The 21,188-nt window shown below is 50.3% G+C and overlaps 1 protein-coding gene across 1 annotated transcript in view; it reads right to left on the bottom strand.

The window, feature by feature from the left end:
- The window catches only part of LOC144153315 (endothelin-converting enzyme 1-like), a 29,914-nt gene extending 10,216 nt beyond the window's left edge, over positions 1–19,698 (bottom strand). Inside the window, exons 1-6 of the mRNA XM_077684966.1 lie at positions 19,621–19,698; positions 15,018–15,230; positions 10,141–10,529; positions 5,863–6,388; positions 4,030–4,233; positions 3,077–3,235 (exon numbers count right to left, since the gene is read on the bottom strand). Coding sequence (XP_077541092.1) covers positions 3,077–3,235; positions 4,030–4,233; positions 5,863–6,388; positions 10,141–10,529; positions 15,018–15,230; positions 19,621–19,698 — 1,569 coding nt within the window. The remainder of the gene's footprint in view (positions 1–3,076; positions 3,236–4,029; positions 4,234–5,862; positions 6,389–10,140; positions 10,530–15,017; positions 15,231–19,620) is intronic.
- Positions 19,699–21,188: the final 1,490 nt, after the last annotated feature.

Here is a 21,188-nt window from a genome sequence, read left to right as displayed (position 1 = left end):
GCCTCCCCACAACAATCCAGAACGACCAATCATCGTGACCAAATGTGCAAATCTGGGGAATGACGTGGCCCAGCGTGCGATACAGCAAAATATATCTGCGCTGTTCTCACAGCGCAGATATATATCAGTTCAAAAGAAATCAATTCGCTTCATTTGCCGCCGTTTCGATTGGAACTTTTCCCCGTCATCCAAACTTGCCACACTGGAATTACAACCCCCGTCCGTACGCCCTGATCGCGAATGTATTAAACTTTTGCTTATTGTCACGAACACTTCACGCTATTTATTGGGTAACAACTATTTGTCTCCTGATAGACTGAAATGTACTAGAAATAGCCACAAGCTTAACCTTGCACCTTTTCGACCAAACACTAATCTATTTAAGTACAGCTTCTTCCCCTTAACAATTGCAAAATGGAGCTTAGTATAGGGACCGGGCAGCTGGACGGGTGGCGCCACCACTCGGCGCTCCCCTCGTCAGTGGAATGAGCCGGCGCATTGGACTACACAGCCTCCCGTTGTTTTTGTCGTGTTTGCTTCGGTGCTTTGAACGTTTTGGTGGTGTTGTGAGCGGACACGTGAGATGAAACGAAGTCTAGACAGATGTGTCGGGTTCAGATGCAGTAACGACTACGCAAACTTGTCGTACGCTTATAAAGTTGGGTATCGGCTGCAATGCCATGAGCGCTTTTTGCAGCGATTAGCGCTTGGCTACACCCGTTCTAAATAGGAATAAAACTACTATTATTAGTATTAATTTCTTCTTAAATGCACTAACGGCTACGCAAACTTATTGGATGCTTCTAAGGTTGGGAATGGGCTGAGCGCTTTTTGCAGCGCTCTGCGTCCATGGCTCCGCGTGATCTGAGTAGGAATAAAACTATTAGGAATATTAGTATTCATTTCTACCACTTTAAATTATCTTAACTGGTTTCAATGAATACCGTTTCCGCGCCAGCCTTAGCCCTGGGATACCTCGATACGTGTGCTTTGTAGAGAAAGGCACTTGCGTACGATGTGGATTACCGTGTAGCCGTAGAAACGTTGCGGTAGTTCACACTTTCTGAAACCGTGAGCTTTGGGCCTTCGGTTTTGGTGAGCGACACTGTGACAGCATGGGAGCCTGAAAGCCGAAGTGGAACTCCCACGTTTGTGGTGGTCATTTTATCAAGAGCCAAAGTTATTCAACTCAACAGCCCAAGCTACAAACCATCCACCATCCCTACTCCCCTTCCCGTTTTGCCACCTGCGTAGAATAAAGGCTGGCACCGATAGTTAAAAAATGTGGCAGCGTTAACGTCAGCCAGTGTTTTTTAATGCTTAAGTATTCTTTACAGAGTATACCTAAAAAAAATCGTGTAATACGTACCTTGTGAAGACACCAAAAACGCGCGATTAGTTACCTCAAATATGGGTGCATCAGCCCGAGTCCTCCAGCACAGACACATTTCCGACACGCTGGAAAAAGTTTAGATTTGGAGAGGGGTGCATGGAAGTTAAAAATTAAACAGCAAAATAATCTAGCCCCTCGTCTAATGATTACGATGGTTGAACGCAAAGCTTTCTTCGTGCGAAATGAATGGGAAATGGTCAAAGACGCTGCGATCAAAAGACCAAACTGCGTGCTGGTCTTATTCGAAGCTCAACTAGTCAAAGTTTAAATCCAGAAGGCAACCAAGGAAAGTCATACGAGAAAGCTTTGCAATAAACCATCATCGTCGTTAGACGAAGGAGTGCATGATTTTTCAAGCGTAGGTGGCAGCTTGTAACCACAGCATTCAGTTGTGAAGCCGAGTACAGGCTTCGGGCACCCTCCTGTCTTGCGACCTTCAGCTACGCGGGAATTGGTTTTTGAAAAACCATTTACCAACTAGCCAGCAACCATTCCAATTCTTATAAATCAATGCTTCTCCACGACAAGCAATAACGTTCTACTATAATGCGGTATTTATTCTATCAACGATTCCCGATGACTATAGTAAGAGCATTTCTGTGAAATTAGGCACGTTTCAGCCGTATGTAATAAAGTTACGGAAGCGTCGTCCATCACAATTTCTTTTTTGAGGTAAATCTTAGAAGGCAACCCCCAACTTTGTCTTTCGCTTGTGCACGACGTCGACACCATTTCGTCATCAGCTGTCAAAGGCCAGCGGCGCAGCATTCCTGGATCGGTTGCACACACCGGCTTTGTGGGAGCATTTAGCTGCAATATACTCCTCGATACGCGAAACTGCATGCAGGCATGAAAAAATTACATGAAGGAACGGACTTTCACTTCCAGCTTGACTTCCACCTTGGCGCATTGAGCGTCGTCTGCTATTTGTAAATACTGAGTATGGGCGTAAATCACACACATGGCATGACTCGTAAAGGTCACATCTGCGCTCAAGATTTACCGATCTGAAAAAAGACCGTGTGGTTATGCCCGCTTTGCAAGCCGCACCGCAGAAAAACGACAGAAAGCCATGCACAATAACGCTGCGCTGACCGCCACCTGCATTCCACTGACGAGCGGTTCGCCACGGGCGGCGCTGTTCGCTGAAGCGACGGTGGTGCCATACAACTGCCGCCCGGTCCCTATACCAGGAGAAGTTAGGGCATTACCTTTAGAAATATTTTTGTGTAATTTAAATTGATTGTGTTGCGTGAATCTTTGTATTATTCAATCTTTCCTGTACTTGTTGTTACCTGCTGTGTCTCATTTTCCGGAAACATGCGCGAGTTCTATTGAGTTCTCAATTTTGTCTGAATTGATCTGTGGAGAATAGTCTTATTTCACTCCATGTAAATACCCACTCCTGCGATAGCCCTATTGGGCTGCAGTATGTAAAAATAAATAAATAAATCTGCGCCCTTGTCACAACGCAGATACTTATTTTCCTCTAATCGCACGCTGGGCCACGTCATTCCCCAGATTTGCACATTTGCTCACGATGATTGGTCGTTCTGGAGTGTTGTGGTGAAACCCACCAGCAGCGATTTTTAGGAGTAGGCGGTTTCCACTCGTTGCAGTGCATTCTAAGAGACAGTAGATTCGCAAATATCCCCGACTCCTTGGCGGCTGCGTGTCCCTCACCTTGATGGAGAAGTTCGCGTACAGCATCGAGAGTGTGTCGTTGCTCAGCAGTGACTCCGGCGGCCAGAGCACCGTGTCCACCTTGAGCAACTTGGACATGGCCACCTGCCGGGAAGCGCCGTCGGCCCACGCGAGCGACGACGTCATGTCGGCTGCCGTCTGCGTTTGGTTAAAAGCTGCCTGGGGTTTCGCTTTCACAAGCAACAATGGTTGTGGCGAGTTGCTGACAACTGTGTCGTAGAAATTCTTTTTCCGACGGGACAGTATTCGTGACGACACCTCCCTCAGTTTCTGTCCACAACGACGAGGACAAAATAAAGCCTTGTTCAGTTTGAAATAAATTGCATTTGGCAACGCACCCAGCCCCACTCCCAACTACGGAAGGCGTTTTTCAAAAGAAAAACAAAGGAAAAAACACAAGAAAAAAAACTGTGGTTGATTCTTCTGTCATAGGAATCAGTAAAACACAAAAATGAAATGTGCAGCGAAATCTGCAGCTGAGCATGATGTGCGGGTCGGCTGCTGTCTTGTGGGTGTGCTTTGCGAGCGGCGTCCTGCTGGCGTCATTTCCGTGACGGATGTCTGTGACAACTTGGGGTATCGCAGCATACAATACTTTCGTGTTAAAATATAAAAACCGAAAAAGAACAACCCCAGATGTAACGTACTCTTTATTACTAAAGTTTGCTTCCCCGCAAGAAGATCCCGTGTGCAGGGGTGCACCCTTTACAGGCCGCTTGCTTCGTTGTATTGGCGTCACTTCCGTGACGGATATGACGCCAGCAAAATCTTCGTGAATCCAGGAATAAAACACTTGCGTGCTAAAAATTCCAAATTTTGCGCTACACGACGTCAGTAGTGGCGCAGTTTCATGGCCCTTTTGAAGCAGTTGCGCCACATTCCGCTTCCGTTATGTCGAAAACAGGCTACGCCATAATGCGGAGGGGGCTTGCCTGCGTGAGTTCCAGAAACAGGGCGTCTATGGAGCGCCGCATGGCGGCTGTGAAGCGCGGGTATACGTAGACGACGGGCACCAGGGGCCCGTAGGCGTCCTCCACCTCGGTGGCGCAGAATTCGTGCTTGTGCAGCTCGGCGCTATGCCGGTGGTCACGGTACTTGATCTTCAGCAGTGACCGGTCGGCCAGCGCGGCGAATACCTGCAGCGGCAATCAGCATGCGACCGGAAACGCGGCTGCTCTGTTTTGGAAAGTTTTCGCTCCACGGCTTGACAAGGGCATTCACTAACTGCGAACTTAATCCGCATGCGTGTGTGATGATGGATGAGTGCACACCCCAAGCAAAAATAATTCAGGTAGAATTATTGTCAGATGATTTCTTTTTTAATGCAAAGCTCTTCCAGATTTGCCGCCTTTTGAGGACAGAATTAGTAGCGAAAGAGTGTTTTGAATTTAAAATTGCCCCAGCATGATTTCGTTGGTGAATACAGGGGTGAACAGAATGTGCTGATCAGTGTTAACCACTGCGGACAGTGTTAAGCTGTGCGTCGTTGTTAATTTCGATAGCGCCTTAAGCCTACTCATCGGCACGACTGCTACGCAGCTATGCAGCTCCTCAGCGACCCGAGAACTCTCTTTCTTGTCTTTTTTTTTTCGTCTTGGTGCTTCAGAGCCCTCTGTGTTTTGCGTAACTACCTCGCCTCTTTCCCATGCAGATTCTTAACCTAGATGCTGTGATCGTAGTATGATTCGTAAGCTCAGATCTAATGCCTATGTCAATAAAAACATTGTTATTATCAGTAATGTGTTTTGCATAAGATACACTCAAGATTTTATCCGTCCTAAATATAGTTAAAGCGTTCTGCACGTGTACATAACAGGGTTTGCCTGCATATATGCTTATATAGCACAAGACCATCAGTACAACCAGTCTGCAGAAACAGGCATAAGTAGGCAAACATTGCTTCGAATAAAACTATGAGCGATGATGCAAGAGTGTAAACGGGATTGTGGTGAGCCATGAGTAGGTACGCATACTCGATTATTTTACAAGTACGTACAAGTACGTACAGTCACGATTACTTCGCAGGTGATAGCGGGAGAGTAGATCAGCCGGCCTTTAAAGCAGCATAGCGGTCGTTTTGAGAACCTTGTTAACAAAAACTAGCGCTGCTATCTCCCCTAGGATTTTGTTGCATGCATAACCATGACACGTACCGTAACATGGCGTCGCTGCTTGCTTGTTCGCCACTCCAGCGAATACCTTCGAATTGTTCGTGACTGTGCAAGTGCTTGTACGTACAACTACGTACAAGTACGTACAATTGCGAGCACGTGCGAGTACTTCATTCACGAACTACGGGCTCTCGCTCCGTTTCTATATCCGTATTAGGTTCCTAGCGGTGTTAGCAAATTCTTTTATTTAGCCTGGCGTTTTCTGCTGACGGCGCCCACAAAAATTTCCTCGGCTGGTAAAGTATAATGCTTCGCAGTCAAATTCTCGTGGTGGAGTGGCTGCATTGCAAAGACAAGACACAATTGGTAGTCGTGTGGGGACGAAGTCACTCCCCCGCTATACACACGGTCACCTTTTTCATTATCAGCCATGGAAGCTGTATTTGTGTAGTATGCGAAGTACAATAAACCTTGTGTACGGCGTTTAGGGGCAAGCAAAAAAAAAAATCCTAGGTGATGGTGATTAATCTTACGCTGCCACTACGGTGCGCCACATAGCGTTGTTACTGCGGCGCGTAAGTCAAAAAATGGTGTTTAAAGTTTTTATGAACAGTCGCGAACCACTCATCAGGCAGGCACTTTCGCCCTACCGACCTGGATAAAGAACCACGACAGGTGGCGCAGCAGGTCGACGTTGCTGTGCGTGGCGAACAGGCTGTCCAGCGCCTTCAGAAGCGCCACGTCGGTAACCACGAATCGGTCGCCCGGCTCGTGGCCAAACGACATTGTGTCAGACGCCGTTTGGGCTGCCCTCAGCGCCTTCACCCAGCGGTCCGTCGGCAGGCTCGGCGAGTACATCTCAATGTCGGCGAGGAGAAACTGCGCGGGTTCCTTATTCTCGTTGTTGATGACACGTGTCAGTTTGTCGAAGACGTCCTGCTCGACCCTGGCGACATCCTCGATGTAGGCCTTTCCTCGCTTCGGTCGGTCGGCGGCGAACTCCTCGTAGAAGCTGTTCCAGTAGCCGACGTAGCCGTTCTCCCGTAGGATCTCCTTGTCGTGCACAGACCAGAAGGCCACGAAACCGCCCGGGCGCACCATCAAGGTGCGAGATCCGGTTTCGAAAACGCCCGCTGCCATTAAACGGGGCGTGAGGTTGAACCAGAAATCAAGGTGCCACCTGCGGTTGCGTAGTCGGTGATGGTCGTTGTGAGCATATTGACAGCTGTAGAACAGCGTCAACGACGTTTTAATGCGCTGGACGGGAAATAAAACTTAACGTTTATTCCAAATGCATTACAAATGTAGAGAATTTATTGATCCCTTTGCACGCAATATCGGTTCTTACTTTATATAGAAGTGAACCTTGTAAACGCTACGCTTTTAAAAACGGTGCTTTGAAAACAAGCGTTCCCTGCAAATAACGCTGCTGATAGGCCAGCATCCCGGCGAATCGGGTGAATGCTACAATTTTTGACGTGGTAGTTCGTGTTGCGATCGCAGGCTGAGAGGGATGGTCAGCGATTGAGTGCATGACAAGCGGGGAGATGATCGTAGCTGCTCGATCAATACCGATGCCGGCCTGCGAGGTATGTTTCGTTTCGTGAACACTGAGTTCAACTATCAACCAAGCCCCGTTATAACGTGTGCAGTAGAAAAGCTGAATTCGGAACTTAGACCCCTCTTCTAACGAAGTCTACAGAAGTGGCAGGTTATATCACTAAGTTAAAAACTGCGCAGCGAAGCACAACGCCCCCACAGCCTTCGAACGGGAATTAAAACAAACTTGTTAAGTCAGCAATAGAGCCACGGTTTTACTTATTTTTGGGACGGAGCAGGTTGCAGGAAGATTGAGTTTCAGTACCACTGTAGACAGTGACGACATTAGGCGTGAAAACAAGTAGAACTGCCCATTGCTCTGTATATGAAACGGCATATGAAATGAACTTTCCATTCAGCCTAATTACTTCTAGCTGGATGCGTGTGGTGACAAAAGTGGGGCTGTGACTGAGCTACGCACGAATATATAGTCATGAGTAGATACCGGAGCTTAAGGCACGAAAATTTGAGGTTTAAGACACCTATAACAGGCACTGAAAAGGGCCATTTAGTCATATATAGGCGGAAAACGTAGTTTAGGCATATAGGCTCGTTTCGTATTTAGTTCATCAATGAATTTTTTAGGACAAATGTTTTACTTGCGACAAAAATAGCGGACAAATCTTGAGCTGATCGGAAGTAATATCATTTTCCTGTTGAAAACAGGTCACACAAGTGTCACTCTTTTAATAGATTTAGGTAAAATAGAGGGTGATTCGACACAAAAAGAAAGAATTAATAGCCGTCACAATCCAGCCACATCTCAATGTTTTACAGCTTGAAGTCGTACCTCATTTCAGTCAAGATTTGTGCGCAAAAAAAAAATTATCAGCGTCTCCTGAAGTTGCTGGAGCGTGTTCTACCTCGGAAGGCTCGATAATCTAATTTCATCCAAAATGTCTGAATGTCTATCCCTCAGAACCCCTAGTAGTTAATTTAGCGCAGGAAATACAATAATCTTACGTCCCAAACAGATTTAAGCTTCGGAATGGTTCTGTAAGTAACCGCTCCTTCGAAGATGGCGGCGGCGAACCTGCCCCGCACCTTCAAATTGCGCTAAGCATTCTGAGTCAGAGTGACGCATAATTTCTTAGCTGCTGAATGCTTTCTGCTAAGAATGTGAAATAAGCACACGAATGTTCCGAGTCACGTCAAGTGAAGCGCCGTGCGGAAAAGTTTGAGCTGCGACGCTTTGTTGACTGCAGAGCTGTTAGTACCACCGAAGTGTTTGTTGTTGTTTTCCGCCACTAGACGAGTTCCCCTACGGGTAAAAACGGGCTCTGGGTAGAAGAAGCAGAAACAGTGATCCTTGAAGACTAGAACGCGCCTCGAAATTGGCTTCCTTGACTGTAGCTATTTATTGCTTGACAGACAAAGCAGGACATCCTGACTTATTAACAACAGCGCTGAATCCCATGGTGAATTGCAATAATTCTGGATAAACTACTCATTCAGCCTGTCGTGCAGAAGTGGGTGGCTCACGAAGCTGCTGAAGGTGACGCCATTGAGTACTATGCACTATATACATATTAGGCAACCTTAATCAGCTAACGCTTAAGGATGGCGTATGACAGCTGTTACGACCGACTACTCGAAACGTGCGGAGGTTCTCATTCTGTATATATCCTCGGTCCCTCGTTCCATTTTTTCCTACACGTGCTGAATCATTCCGAGCGCGGCAATGTACCCGTGATCGACGGCTGCATGTGCACGTATTCGTGGCGTAACCTTGAAACTTTCGTGTGTCAGATGTTCACGTGGTTATCTACCGGAAAGTATCTTTGACTTTGAGCGACGCATGCGCGGCTGTGTGACGTTCATTTTCTTCCGTGCTTATTTTTTATTGCGTTAACAATGCATAAGGCATGTGGACAAACGTTTTAGCTGTTGATGCGCGGTCACAGCCCAACAGCAACAAAAGAACATAGAACGAAAGAGCTGGCGCGGACAGGGGTCACATCAAGCCTAACCGGCGGCTAGGTTGGTTGCGGAGTTGTTGCGCATGGGCCTTTAGCGGCCTAGTTTCTCGGCACAACGTAAGCCGAGGTGACAGCAGCTTGGGCATGGTTTTTGAATCTCGGCGTGTTTGGCACATCGAACAGATTCTATTCACGCACGGCGTGCGACAAACGCCGAGTTGCAGGCTTCTGAAGCGAGAGCACTCCTACAGAAGAACATGGGCTCGAAAACACACAAAAAAAGACATATACAACATAAAATAAAAATTTTTAAGCGCTAAAAAGCCCATGTAGGCGCAAAACTCAAAATAGGCTCTAATAGGCACAATAAATAAGTGCTTAAAATGTTTATTCTTCCTTAGTTTATGCTTATATGTTAAATAGGCTTGACACGGACTCAACAAGCGAATAGACATTTTGCCTAATGTTCCGGTCTCTAGTCATGCGCCGAAGTTAACGAACCGCGAGTTCGCATATTTAAAGAAATTGCCTTCTCCGCTGTTGCGGACGAGAGAATATTGCGCGCGTGGAAGTGGTTCTTTAATTCTTAAATTACCCTAAAAAAACTCGTATTATAGATACCGGGCTTCTATGCCGGAAAGTACTTCCACAGTGCTGCCCACCTTGTCTTCCGTAAACTTTAGCTCGTGACTGCAATCATAGTGTAGGCATAACAAAGCTACACGGTTTGGACAGATACTGCTTCCTACTGTATTTTTTGAAAGGGCGGAAGAGATATACGACCACTGATTCTACCCCTCGCACTGCTTTGGCACCGGGGCGGCCGGCGAAGGTGCCATACGAGATTGAATATGATGACGACGACGACGACAGCAATGATAGCAGATAACGTTCATTTGAAAGCGCTAGCGTTTATCGGACCCGCTACTGCCGGTCGGCCTATGTTGGCTGAAAACCAAAGGCCGGTATGTCGGAGTCTACAAGCCTGTTTGTACACATCCGTAAGCATTCATATTGCTCCGATGTTGTTACTTTTCCCCAGAGTTCCAATGGGTTTATCCCAGTCCTCATTTCTCCTTTTCAACCTCAAGTTGCGCCAAATTCATCTTCGCTGCAGTTACCTCTGGGGGCTACTTTTTGTACTCAATCGCCCATTCAGAAACAAAAGATGCCAGCGAATATTACCAGAGCTCGATCTAGTTGTGGTATTACATATGGGTCCACTCACTTTTCTTTTTAATTTGATTAAATGTAGTCGTGCGCCTTACTCGGATCCTCTCATCTCTAAGATAATGAAGAGTGGCGGCCCGTGCGGAAAAAAGGTGGAGGACAGGGGAGGGGAACATTGAGTACACGCTGCCTATTTCCGTCCACAAAAGCCAAATTGACAACAGAGCTGTTTGAGACATCTCGCCTGTAGGTCAGCATGACGAGAACTCCTAGCGGATCCACTCCGGGCTCGGGCTCGTCTGGCCACGGGATGCGCAGCTTGGTCATGACGTCTCGCAGCATCAGCTTGCCGGCTTCCGCGTCCTCCCTGTCGGTGGGGGCCATGCAGGCGTCGAACATGGCCAGCGCCTTGGCACCCGCTCGCAGGTGATCCTTGCCCGCATCCAGGAACTCGCGGAAGTCGGAGAACCAGCCGTGCAACGCCCTGGTTGCGAGCGCGGAGCCGTAACTGCTGTCCTCGCAGCACTGGCAGGGGGGCTTTAGGCGCGAGCAAACGAACGCGTTGAAATCCTCGCACGGGTCGACCGAGTCGTTCAGCGACGTCGAGATGAGCTGCGCGTGCCGAAGGCACTCCTGCCGTGTGGAAATGGTAAGAACGTGAGAAACAGCGTCAACTAACGGGTCGCAAAGTGGGAGACACGCACAGGGTGCTGTTTCTCATGTTTTTAACATGCACCAACCAGCCTACTTTCTCCCCGTTCTAAGATAAAAGTATGTATACACTTCGAAGCAAGCACAAACTGCGATACCAGTGCCTCGCGTTTTCTCTCCGGGAGGAAAATCGTGCATGTGCATTTGATCAGTTATAAACACGCTACAGTGTGACTGCGAAAAAATGGTAGCACGAAATAAGTGAACAGGGTGCGATGAGGGCTTTGGGTGTTTACGTTAAGCTTGTCGACCTCGGCTGCACATTATGAACGGCAGCGCGTAAAATTCACAGGCGAAAGAGGTCTTAATACGTTCTGTTACAAATTCAGTAGTGATACAAGATTCCAGTACTGAACAAAGTTTAGCAGAGCGATCCTACGCTGCGAAACAATCTCAAAAACAATGCAAACGGCCTAAAACGACCTCAAATTCAGAAAAAAAAAATGGTCGCGCGTAATCCTTGTATGCTTAAATCTTATGGCAAGTTTGTATGGACACATAGTGACTGAAAGCGCAGAAGATGGCAGGACAAAGAGAGTAACTACACATGACAAGCGCTTAATGATGTTTTAATGTTGAGTTTTATGTTTGGCTGGGTTATGAAAAAAAACATGCACGGAATGTTCCATGGAAGTTCAGTCACACTTGCTACACTTGCGCTCCTGCGGCGGCGAGCCGTTAAGGCTCAGTCAGAGCGACCAAGTGCAGGCTAAAGGCCGACCTCCATGCAGCGAAGTTTCTCAGCGAACTTGGCGCGGTGGACGCCGTGGTTTGACGCGCCGCTCAGTTTTCGTCCACCCCAACCTCCATGCAACGTGACGCGGCGAACGCCGCCGATGGAACACAGGACAGGAAGTACAACGAAGTACGAGGATGTGATTGGCTGCGGCCTCAAAATTCAGTTTGCCGCTTCCGGTCGCGTTCGCCGCCGCGCGTTCGACATCTAGCTCGCGTAGATCGCCGGCGAACAGCCGTATTTTCGACGCCGGCGGCGGAGCGGCCGCCGGCGGGCGACGTTCGCCGCCTTTTCGCCTACATTTCGCTGCATGGAGGTCGGCCTTAAGTAGCCGTTAAACCCTTGCCTAGTCACGTGGCAGCGCAGCGGTGAGGCTCCGAGCGAGTGCAGCTGAGCATATCTCCGCAGCCGGTCACGTGGCGTGACGTCAACCTGCCACACTGGCGCTACGGCTGGTCAAGGTCATCGCGACGCAATGAATGAAGGGCACCGTTATTATTATAACTAAGATTCCGTGTTTTCGTAGTTTATTTTTTGGTAAAATTCGGAGGGTGTTTTTCGGAGTTCATTTTTCAGCGAAATTTCAGCGTTTTTCGTAGTTAATATCTTCTAAATATCAAATGCTCCGAAATTCGGATTTTATGCCGCTCTATTTTAAATTCTCCGAATTATAGGTGAAATGGTATATAACCGTGAACACCTCACAACGCTTAGAGCAAATTTTTATTGCCTCAAAGATTTGAATGACTGACGCACATATATGTACACAAGCACGAGGAGCTAAATACAAAACATGTACGTTTCTCCTATTACAGCCTCAAAGCTTGCTGTAATACACGTTAGCATACTTTATGGGATTTTTGTCGCTAGTGAAAGCGCGCTGCTCTTCATTTATGATTCTCAGCATAAAAAATGCCCTTTTACCTTTTGAGCTAGAAGAGCGAGAAGCCTGAGCGACTCAGCGAGAACGCACTGGCCACGGCTCAGTGTGAACTCTCCCAAACGCGAGGGGTTCAACAACGTTACTTATTTCATATCTCTGGCAGTTTGCACAATCTTTCATGAGTTGGCGAGATACTGGTGACCTTTGGTAAATTTATATCGCCCAAGCCGACCGATCTATAAATTACCACTTTAGAGGATATGCCGTCCAGATAAAAAGGGGGGCATTGTCACATTTTTTGATACATATAAAAGATTCTAACTCTGCACCCTACCTGAGAAATGTAAAAAGTTATGAAAAAGCAGGCATGGGATATCGCAGAAGCTTTTGGTGTCCAACCAAGTTAGAGTAGCTAACACCTGTTTAGACAAGTGCACTCGTCTTGAGAGAGGACAAAGGAGCCTCCTTGCGGGACCGGTGCCCATTCGTAGTTATCGCAGAAAAATCCCAGTGGTTAGTGGTGCTGAGAAGTCCTTACCGTATATCCTGAACTCCGAAGATCGTCATTTTTTGCCGCCGGGTGCTCTAAAATCTGCGTTTATCAGATAAATCTGAAGTGTCCAAAATTTCACCTGCGAGACATTTGCGGATTAATCTGAAGACCCGGAGCCCTCGTTATGCCTTACGCGTAAAGATGTCTAAATATGTATTCACCCTGTAGAGCGTGTTTTGCCTGTTAGACGTTACTGTATAGCGGTGGCGCAAACTTGAGGAGGAACACATCAATTCGCGACTCCTAGCCAGTTTCGGCATCTATTTTGATTTCTTTCGAGCAATAATCAACATTCACAAAATTATGACGGACCAGTTATTTATTCATGTGGAGATACGAGGGAGAGAGGGAAAACTTTACTATCTAAACAGCCCTAGTCCGGGCGGTCGTGCCACAGTCTCTTCATTAGGAGACGGTCGGTTCGAAAACGGCCGGCACAGCCCAAAAAAATTTTGTTTCAAGCCCGAGCCCGGCCCGGCCCCGAGAAAAAAATTCCCCGCATTTCCCCGAGGGGAAGAATGTGAAAGTGCGAATGCACGAGTTGAATTTGCGCGGTTCGGTAATATTCGCGAAAGAGAGATCACACACACACACACACAACTACAAAGAAAGAAAGATGCATTTATTCACAGACACCTATTTGTGTTGTCGTTGTACTTGATTGCTAGAGCGGATCTCAGCTTTGAAATTTTGTGTCAGTACTCCTTTAAGCGGGTGCATTAGCCCTTCTCACGGCCAATCCCCCACGTGGGTATGTGCCATGTCAGCAGGAACAACAACAAGAATGAGCCATGGGGACGCGGCCAAGCAGCGCGCGCCCATCTCCCCCCGTTGCTAGGGAAGACGAGGAGCGCGCGCACCCGCAGCTGTTGCTATGCGGACTACGGCGGGGCGGACGATTCAGGCTCGCTTAAGAAGTGCATTCGCACTTAAAATGCGTGCTACCCGGACCGAGCCCGGCCCGCGAGTGCACTATGCCAGACTACCTAGCTACGCCACCGCACCCAACTGTTTCAGTGCTCTGCTCTTGCGGTGTGCTGTTTTGTCGTGTGCTGTTTTGTCGCCGCGCTCTTCTGTCACGTGCGCTTTTGTCGCTGTGATTTTCTGCCGTGTGCTCTTTTGACGCTGTGCCCTTCTGACGCCGTGCTGTTATGTCGGTGCTCTTGTGTCGCGTGCCCTTTTGTCGCGTGCTGTTCTGGTTCTGTCGGTATACCAAGACGTTGCGAGTTTGATGCGTTTTAACACCGGAGATGTTTAGGCACCCGCCATGTCCTTCGTCTCTGCAGCCCGCTTTCGCGCTCGCAGATGGGGTACAGATGGCAAGAACCGGTTCCCAGTTTTAAAAGAATTACAAAAAAAGAAAAGAGGCCCTACGGACTTCATATATTGAGACAAAACGGCTCATACTGCTCTTCAATAAATATCTTCTCAGCAATGCACTTGTGTATAGAGGTGACGCCGACTTCAAAAAGAAGATCGGTGTCCGCGTGGTTGTTGTAAGCTGGCTTTCTCACATTGCCTGTTGCGCAGTGAAGCCTGGAAATCTGCGGAGAGAGTATGGCTACAGAAAACGGTTATCGAAAGTATCCCCAAACAAATTATATGAAAATTAGCTGCTGAGACGACTCTACCACTATGCCGAGTTTTGTTTAGCTGTCCTAATTAAATCACAGTGAAGTTGTAAACGTTGAACATTTACGTTTGCTGTCAGTACATGGTCACCTACCGAGAGAGTATGTTTACAGAAAACGGCTGTCTGTTGTTTTACTGGGCCTGTCTGTGAGAGACAACTCCAACATTACGCATGAAAAAGAAACGGAAGCTTAACGGAATCTTCGGAAAGACGATCCATTGCTCCGCTGTTTCAGAACATTTCAGACTCGGTGGAACAGAGTTTACCTTTTTTTACAATTGTTCTCATTTTTTTGTTTGTTTATTTATTTTCATCTCCTAATCACGGGATGGAGGTGAATAAGACAGAGATCCATGTGTCTCTCGCCAATTTTAGTATACTGTTGTACTTTTTTATTTTTGTGTAATATTGTATTTTCATCGACAAACAATCTTAAATTGACTATTATAACGATTAAACAGGTTAGTTCCGACATTTATGCATTTTTGGCCACTTTCAAGGCCTTACATGGTTGGTTCCCGATTCCACGGGAAATCATGCGATAAGAATACAAAAAGTTTGTTCGCCGCGAGATCTGTGCAGACCAAGCAGGAGGATATATTTACCTCCGTGTGACAGTACCGCTCGCGTGTGCCGAAGTCCACTTCCGGATGTTGGTTCACGGTGACCAGCCATATGACCAACAGAAGTGTGATCCCCACGGCCGCGAGTAAGACGCACGTCATGTCCAGGGGCAGCTTTTGGGTCCAATCGCTGCTCGTCCGGGGCGGGCGCTGGTGGAGCGCGTGCGCGCTAGAGATCGACTTGCGGGAAGATTTCTGCGAACAGACAGAGGCAGTGGGAATGCCACCAGATGGGCTAAGTGGACGCCTTGCAGGCTAACATTTTACATTGTTTACTACTATATGGGGCTCAAACGAGCTGTTGACGTATATTTCGATTCTACCAACAAATTTAAATACACCGGAAAATTGGTCATTTGGATCAGAACAGCCTATGAACCCACTCGAATAAGATTGAGTGTCGAACCCGATTTTGTGAAGCTGCGAGCTCATGGCTAATACGAAATATCTCTCTTTCTAGTGGGAGTCTTCCCTGACCAGCTCTGCTCAAGAGCAGCAACAAACCCTAGTTGCTGCTGCTGGGAACTAGAATCGGCGGTGCTCGAGGACTTCTGGACTCAGGAGGCTGGGGACCTCCCTTGTTACTTTTTTTTTTCGTTGTACCTCAATAAACGTTTATTACCAGTATTCTCTCTCTCTCTCTCTCTCTCTCTCTCTCTCTCTCTCTCTCTCTCTCTCTCTCTCTCTCTCTCTCTCTCTCTCTCTCTCTCTCTCTCTCTCTCTCTCTCTCTCTCTCTCTCTCTGCGCAACGATCTTGACTCCTGGGACCGGGAGGAAGCAACTAGGCCGATGGCCCCTTGGCAACGTCGGAGTTCGCGGTTCATCACGTGCACTCATTCGTAAAAAAATGTTTCCGGGAGTTCGTGGCGAGGGTTTTCTCACACTGGAACGGTCGTTTACCTGCTTCTTGGTCCGCGGGCTCCCGCGACCACCTTGGCTGCAACCTGGAATCGCTGCGGTTTCTTCCACACTTGTCGGCGATGGTCCACGTTGACGTTCCTCCGAATCCTTAGCCGAATCCTCACTCTTCACCGCACGGTCCGCTGACGGCTCCGCCGGTGCTGCGTGCGACAGCGGACGTCATCAACGCCCTAACAACGACTGATTTTAAACAATGATCTCGTACGCGTCCCATTATACATGCGTGTCCCCTTGAATTACCCGTGTTCGCGCCTGCGGATGATTACCGGGTTGAATTTACCTCCTGATATCGAAACCGAATGCGCTGGCTGCGTGCTCGGTTAGAAGCTCGCTTATAGGATTGAGCATTCTGTAGTATCAGGTTTCCCCGTATGGGTTTCTGGTTACGTCGACGGCACCGGTGAAATAAAAGTCAGTGTGCAGTTTTTCTGAACCGGAGCGTGGTGTTCCTCGTCGGTACATTAGGGTACCGATGAGAAATCACTCAAGCCGCAGAGGATGCAGCGGGAGAGGTTTTTCTGCTCTGGAACTTGATAACAAAGGCTCAAATGCAATTCAATGTTGGCTATGAAGTTCTGGCTGCGTGAGGGACTGACTGACTCACCCAACTGGCCGTCGACGGGACCCAATGACGCAGTTTGCACCTCGCTTGGAGCATGCTCGTCGATTGAAATGGCGCCGAAAGCTCTCTGCATTTCCTTCGTGTTGGTTGCCTCTGGCGACGCGGCGATGGGCTTGCAGGCTTTCTAGCTTGCGGTAACAGCAACGCCGACCGCGCAAGTGTCAGGAACTCTTTTATTCGCCACGGCGTGGTTGTGGGTGCTGCGGGAACTCGGGTGAGGCTCCTGAGCTCTTCCTCCAGCGATCCCAGCGGCGTTTACGGTGCCAGAATTCGGCGATTCCACGTTCACCGGGGATTTACTCTGGGCGTGCTGCCCTCGTGCGCGGGGGAGACAAGACTCCTCGCTGCGAATCGGCTTCATCCTGCGGGAGCACCTAGTCGGAGTCGATGACGGGGAGTCCGCACGGTCCTCGCTGCCTGGACTTCTCTCACCGTCTGCGTGAGCGCGCGACACGCAGCCACGTATTTACAAGAGGACAAGCTGCAGCGATACATGGATGCAGTGGTTGAGGCAGGTGTATGGAACAATGAAGCCACCTTAGGGGGGGTCGAAAAAATGAATGAACGGGTGTTGCAAGCACACTGAGAGTTACCGGCATTGATGGACTGTTTTATTCAATGGTGTGTGTGTGGGTGGGGGAGGGGGTGGGGCTAGATGCGGCAATGAATCACCAGCTCGGCGCTGCGGCTATTCGCGATATTAACAGCGGAGCTGTTAGGCCGAGCTTTGTCCGTCCGTCCCAGCGCAAATTCTCGAAGCCTCAAGAAAAGCATGTGGTTAGGGAGGTCCCGGGAATCAAACCCGGGACCTCTACGCTGTGAAACCGGCAACCGAACCACTGGGCCACCCCACAAGCCCGAGAGGTACTGGGTTAGCAGCGGTAGGGAACAATGACATATGATGCAAATTGGAAAGGAAAAGAAAACGCTTCCTGCGGTCGGGACTCGGAATCGAACCGGGGTCCCTCTCGTTATCAAACCGGCGTCTATCCGATTGGGCTATCATCGCATTCCGGGTGCACAGCATTCGGGTTCGTAGCGCGGGCGTTGGCTCTGGACTTGATCGCGAGCTGTGCTTGTTTTTCGCCCTGTTTTTTTTTTTTTTTTTTTTGCCCATGCGCATGGTGGTATACCCGAGGAGTTTTCTGCGTGCGCGAGACTGCCGAATTGTCCTCCCACGTAGCCGTATAACACTTCGCTTTAAAAGGATCGATGGACGGCTGTGCCGCCAGTTCCAAGCATAAATGATTGGGCAGCAGAGATGTCAGGCAGCAGAGATGTCCGTGTATAGGAATTACTCGCCTGCAGCCTTGATGGAACGCCGGGTGGGCATCCTGGTGGAGTGCTTGTTCTGTTGGAATCGCTTCAGAGGGGAGTTTGACCTCGAGGAGCTACTAGCAGTGGGAGAACCCAGATGCAGAAGGCGCCAACTGGTTGCTTCTTCTTCTGTAACCGGCGAGCGCGCTGGCGCGAGACTACAGCCGGCATGCGGATAACAAGGACTACGACGCGAAGGGGGTGTTTAAAGTATCTGGAAACTTGCAAAACTAGAATACTGCGTCAGCACCTCAAACTCACTATTCGGCTTAATTGGCCAAATCCGCGACCTATGAGAAGCGTGACGAAAACCTACCACCATAATTCTCATCGGCTACCTCGGCCTAACACAACGCCCACGCAGCTAGATTGGCCAGTGACAATGACAGAAGTCGTCACATGCTCACGGCTGAATCAACAATGCCACATTTCGTCCCCATATAGGTACGAATCGACCGCGATGCAGAACGAACCTGACCCGGCCTAAAGGATACCAGGTCACCCTTAGTAACAAGAATAACCCATAGAATTGACGTTCGCAAACGTTTTTACAGTAAAAATTTGCAACAAAAGACATGCGCCCCTCCATGTAACGCCGACGATGCTTGAACGCGAAGCGTCCTCATGTTGGATGCTTTGGTTGGCCAATCCCACAGTGCGAGTACGTGCTACTCTGAGGTACGCCCACTTTTCTAGAATACCCACACCAACTCTCGGGTGTGCACTCCGTAGACCTAACGGTGGGTTTGGGGTTTTTTTTTTTTTTTTTTTTGGGGGGGGGGGGGGCGGTTTGGTTTAACAGCTGTTCAAGACAATCAGCGGGAGTACTCGAAGTGAACAAACAGACATGTGGGCGAACGAAAGTTTGACATCCACCTGAATGTAGCCAAACGGCTACAAAGGAAAGCTATACAGCTTTCTCAGAAACTTCTCAGTTGAAGAAAAAATTGTCTTTTGGCTGCCGTTTGGCTGCATTCAGGTGGATGTCAAACAAACTTTCCTTCATAGAAACTTACTCCACCTTGGGGATTTCCCCTAAATCTGGTCGACTAGACATATGGGTGTTTCGGGCTGCCCAAGAAATACTGTCGTCCCTAATAGTCGTCTTCTACATACCAGACCAACCGCAGCATGGCAAGTCACTGAAAACAGAATCCCGTCAGAGGAATATCAATACGGGGCTACTGAGAAAACTAACGGAGGGCAAGGACAGTGCACTCTGTCTTGTCGTCACCATACTGCATAAAAAACCATCAAGCTAAAACTCTTTTGACCAAGATACCGCAAATGCGACAAACAAGTTTCAAGCATAGCTATGTCGTTAAGCCGACACATGACCGCACTCACACAGACTTCTCGCCTTATTTGAAAATGGTGGTTAGCCACCCTGAGCCTGCGTACGACTGAGAACCATGAGTGCAAATACGTGTGGCGAGGAGCTCGAGTGGAAGAACAGGGTGCGCTACCTGGGGCTCACCCTGGACCACAGGGTGGACTTCCACCAGGCCGCCCAGAGAGAGAGAGATATAGAGAGAGAGAGAGAGAAACAACATCTTTATTGTCCGGCAAAAAGACGCGGCCTAAACGTCACGCTGGACGGCCACCCGGCGCTCGCTACCTACTCGCACCCAGCCTCCGAGGAGACAGTGCTGTCGGCCGCTGGCGCTCGAGGGCCTCCAGCGCTTGCTGGACGGCCTCGCGCTGCGCGTCGTCGTCCGCACTCACCACCGCACTCGCTAGGCGCGGCGGAAAAGCGTCTGTAACACCGTCCTCCACCTTGCAGTTCCACAGCATGTGCGCCATGGTGGCTCGGTCCTCGCCACACACCGCACACACGTCACTCGCGTACACCTCCGGGCACACATGTTTCGGCACCACCGGTGTCCACACCGCTCGCGTCTGTAGCTGCCGCAGCGTCACCGCCTCCTGTCTCGTGAGCTTATGGTGGGGCGGCGGGTACGTCCGCCTGCCCTCCCGGTACCAGTCCACCACGTCCTTGTACGAGGCGATCGGCACCACCTCGTCGTCGTCCTCCGCAGGTCGGGGGCTCGGGCTGCTCCCAGCAGACAGTACTGCGGCTGTACAGCGCCTCGGCCATGGGGCTACTGATGTACGCGCTGCCGCTGGTCACCCTGCGGAGACCCAATTGGCAGCAGCTGGAGGGCGACCATCGAAAGGGCGTCCGCGCCTGCCTAGGCCTGCCCCGAAACTCGCAGTGCGACAGGACGCTGGCTGAGGCAGGGGTGTGGACGCTGGAGATGACGGCCGAGCAGCGGGCCCTGGGCCACATCAACTGGCTGCACCGAGCCGAGGGGGGCGGCCCCCTGCTGCAGCGGCTGCGCACCCACGGGCACTCGCGCATGTGGCGCATGCTGGCCCTGTACGAGCAGGTGGTGGGCACCATAGACATGGAGCCCTCCAGCCGCCCTCCAGACCTTGCGGCCGAGCTGCACGTGGAGATTCCGGGCCTGCGCAGCAAGCGGCGCGCGCCCCACTGCGGGCTGCTGCTGCTGGCCCGGGCCATCGTCTGGAAAGACCTCGAGGGCCACACCCTGGCCTACTCGGATGGCTTTGCGCCGCAGCGCCAGTGCTCGGCTACAGCGGCCGCCGTGCTGGGGGAGGCCACCCAGCAGGCCCGGCTGCACTACGCCGCATCCTCGGCCACGGCAGAGCTTGTGGGGGTCCAGCTGGGTCTGGACCTGCTGCTGGAACTGGAGCCCGCGCCCGAGCGCTGCGCCCTGCTGTGCGACTTCCGGGTGGCTCTGCTGCGCATCCGGGAGGGCGACCCGCACTCCCCTCTGGTTCGGGGCGTGCGCGAGAAGGCGGAGCGGCTGGCAGACAGGGCCGCCCGGCTGCGGCTGCAGTGGGTTCCCGGCCACATCGGGCTCGAGGGCAACGAGCGGGCGGACGAGCTCGCCGCCCAGGCCCACGAGCTGACCCCCTCGACCACGGATGCCCAGGCAGCGGCGGAAGACGCCCGCCTGCTTATACAGCGGCACGTGCGGGCACAGCACCCGGACCCACGGCTGGCCGCTGGAGAGGCCCCACCACCTGTGCGGGCCGCACGGCTGCCCCGACAGCAGCGTTCGGCAATCCTGCGCCTCCGCGTGGGGGCTGTGTGGACGGCTGAACGGAAGCGCCGCCTGGGGCCAGCCGACAGCCCTGCCTGCCCCTGCCAGCACTGCCACGCACCTATCCAGTCCCTGCCGCACCTGCTCTTCGAGTGCCCCGAGTATGCGGCAGGGAGGCCGGAACTGCTGGCCGCCCTGGGAGGAAGGGCTCGGCCACTCGAT

This window comes from Haemaphysalis longicornis, unplaced genomic scaffold, assembly GCF_048455015.1.
Source record: "Haemaphysalis longicornis isolate Haplotype H1 unplaced genomic scaffold, Haemaphysalis longicornis Haplotype H1 scaffold_9, whole genome shotgun sequence".
Classification (NCBI taxonomy): Eukaryota; Metazoa; Arthropoda; class Arachnida; order Ixodida; family Ixodidae; genus Haemaphysalis; species Haemaphysalis longicornis.
The sequence above is the reverse complement of the archived record's forward strand: the minus strand, read 5'-3'. Positions and strand labels throughout refer to the sequence as shown.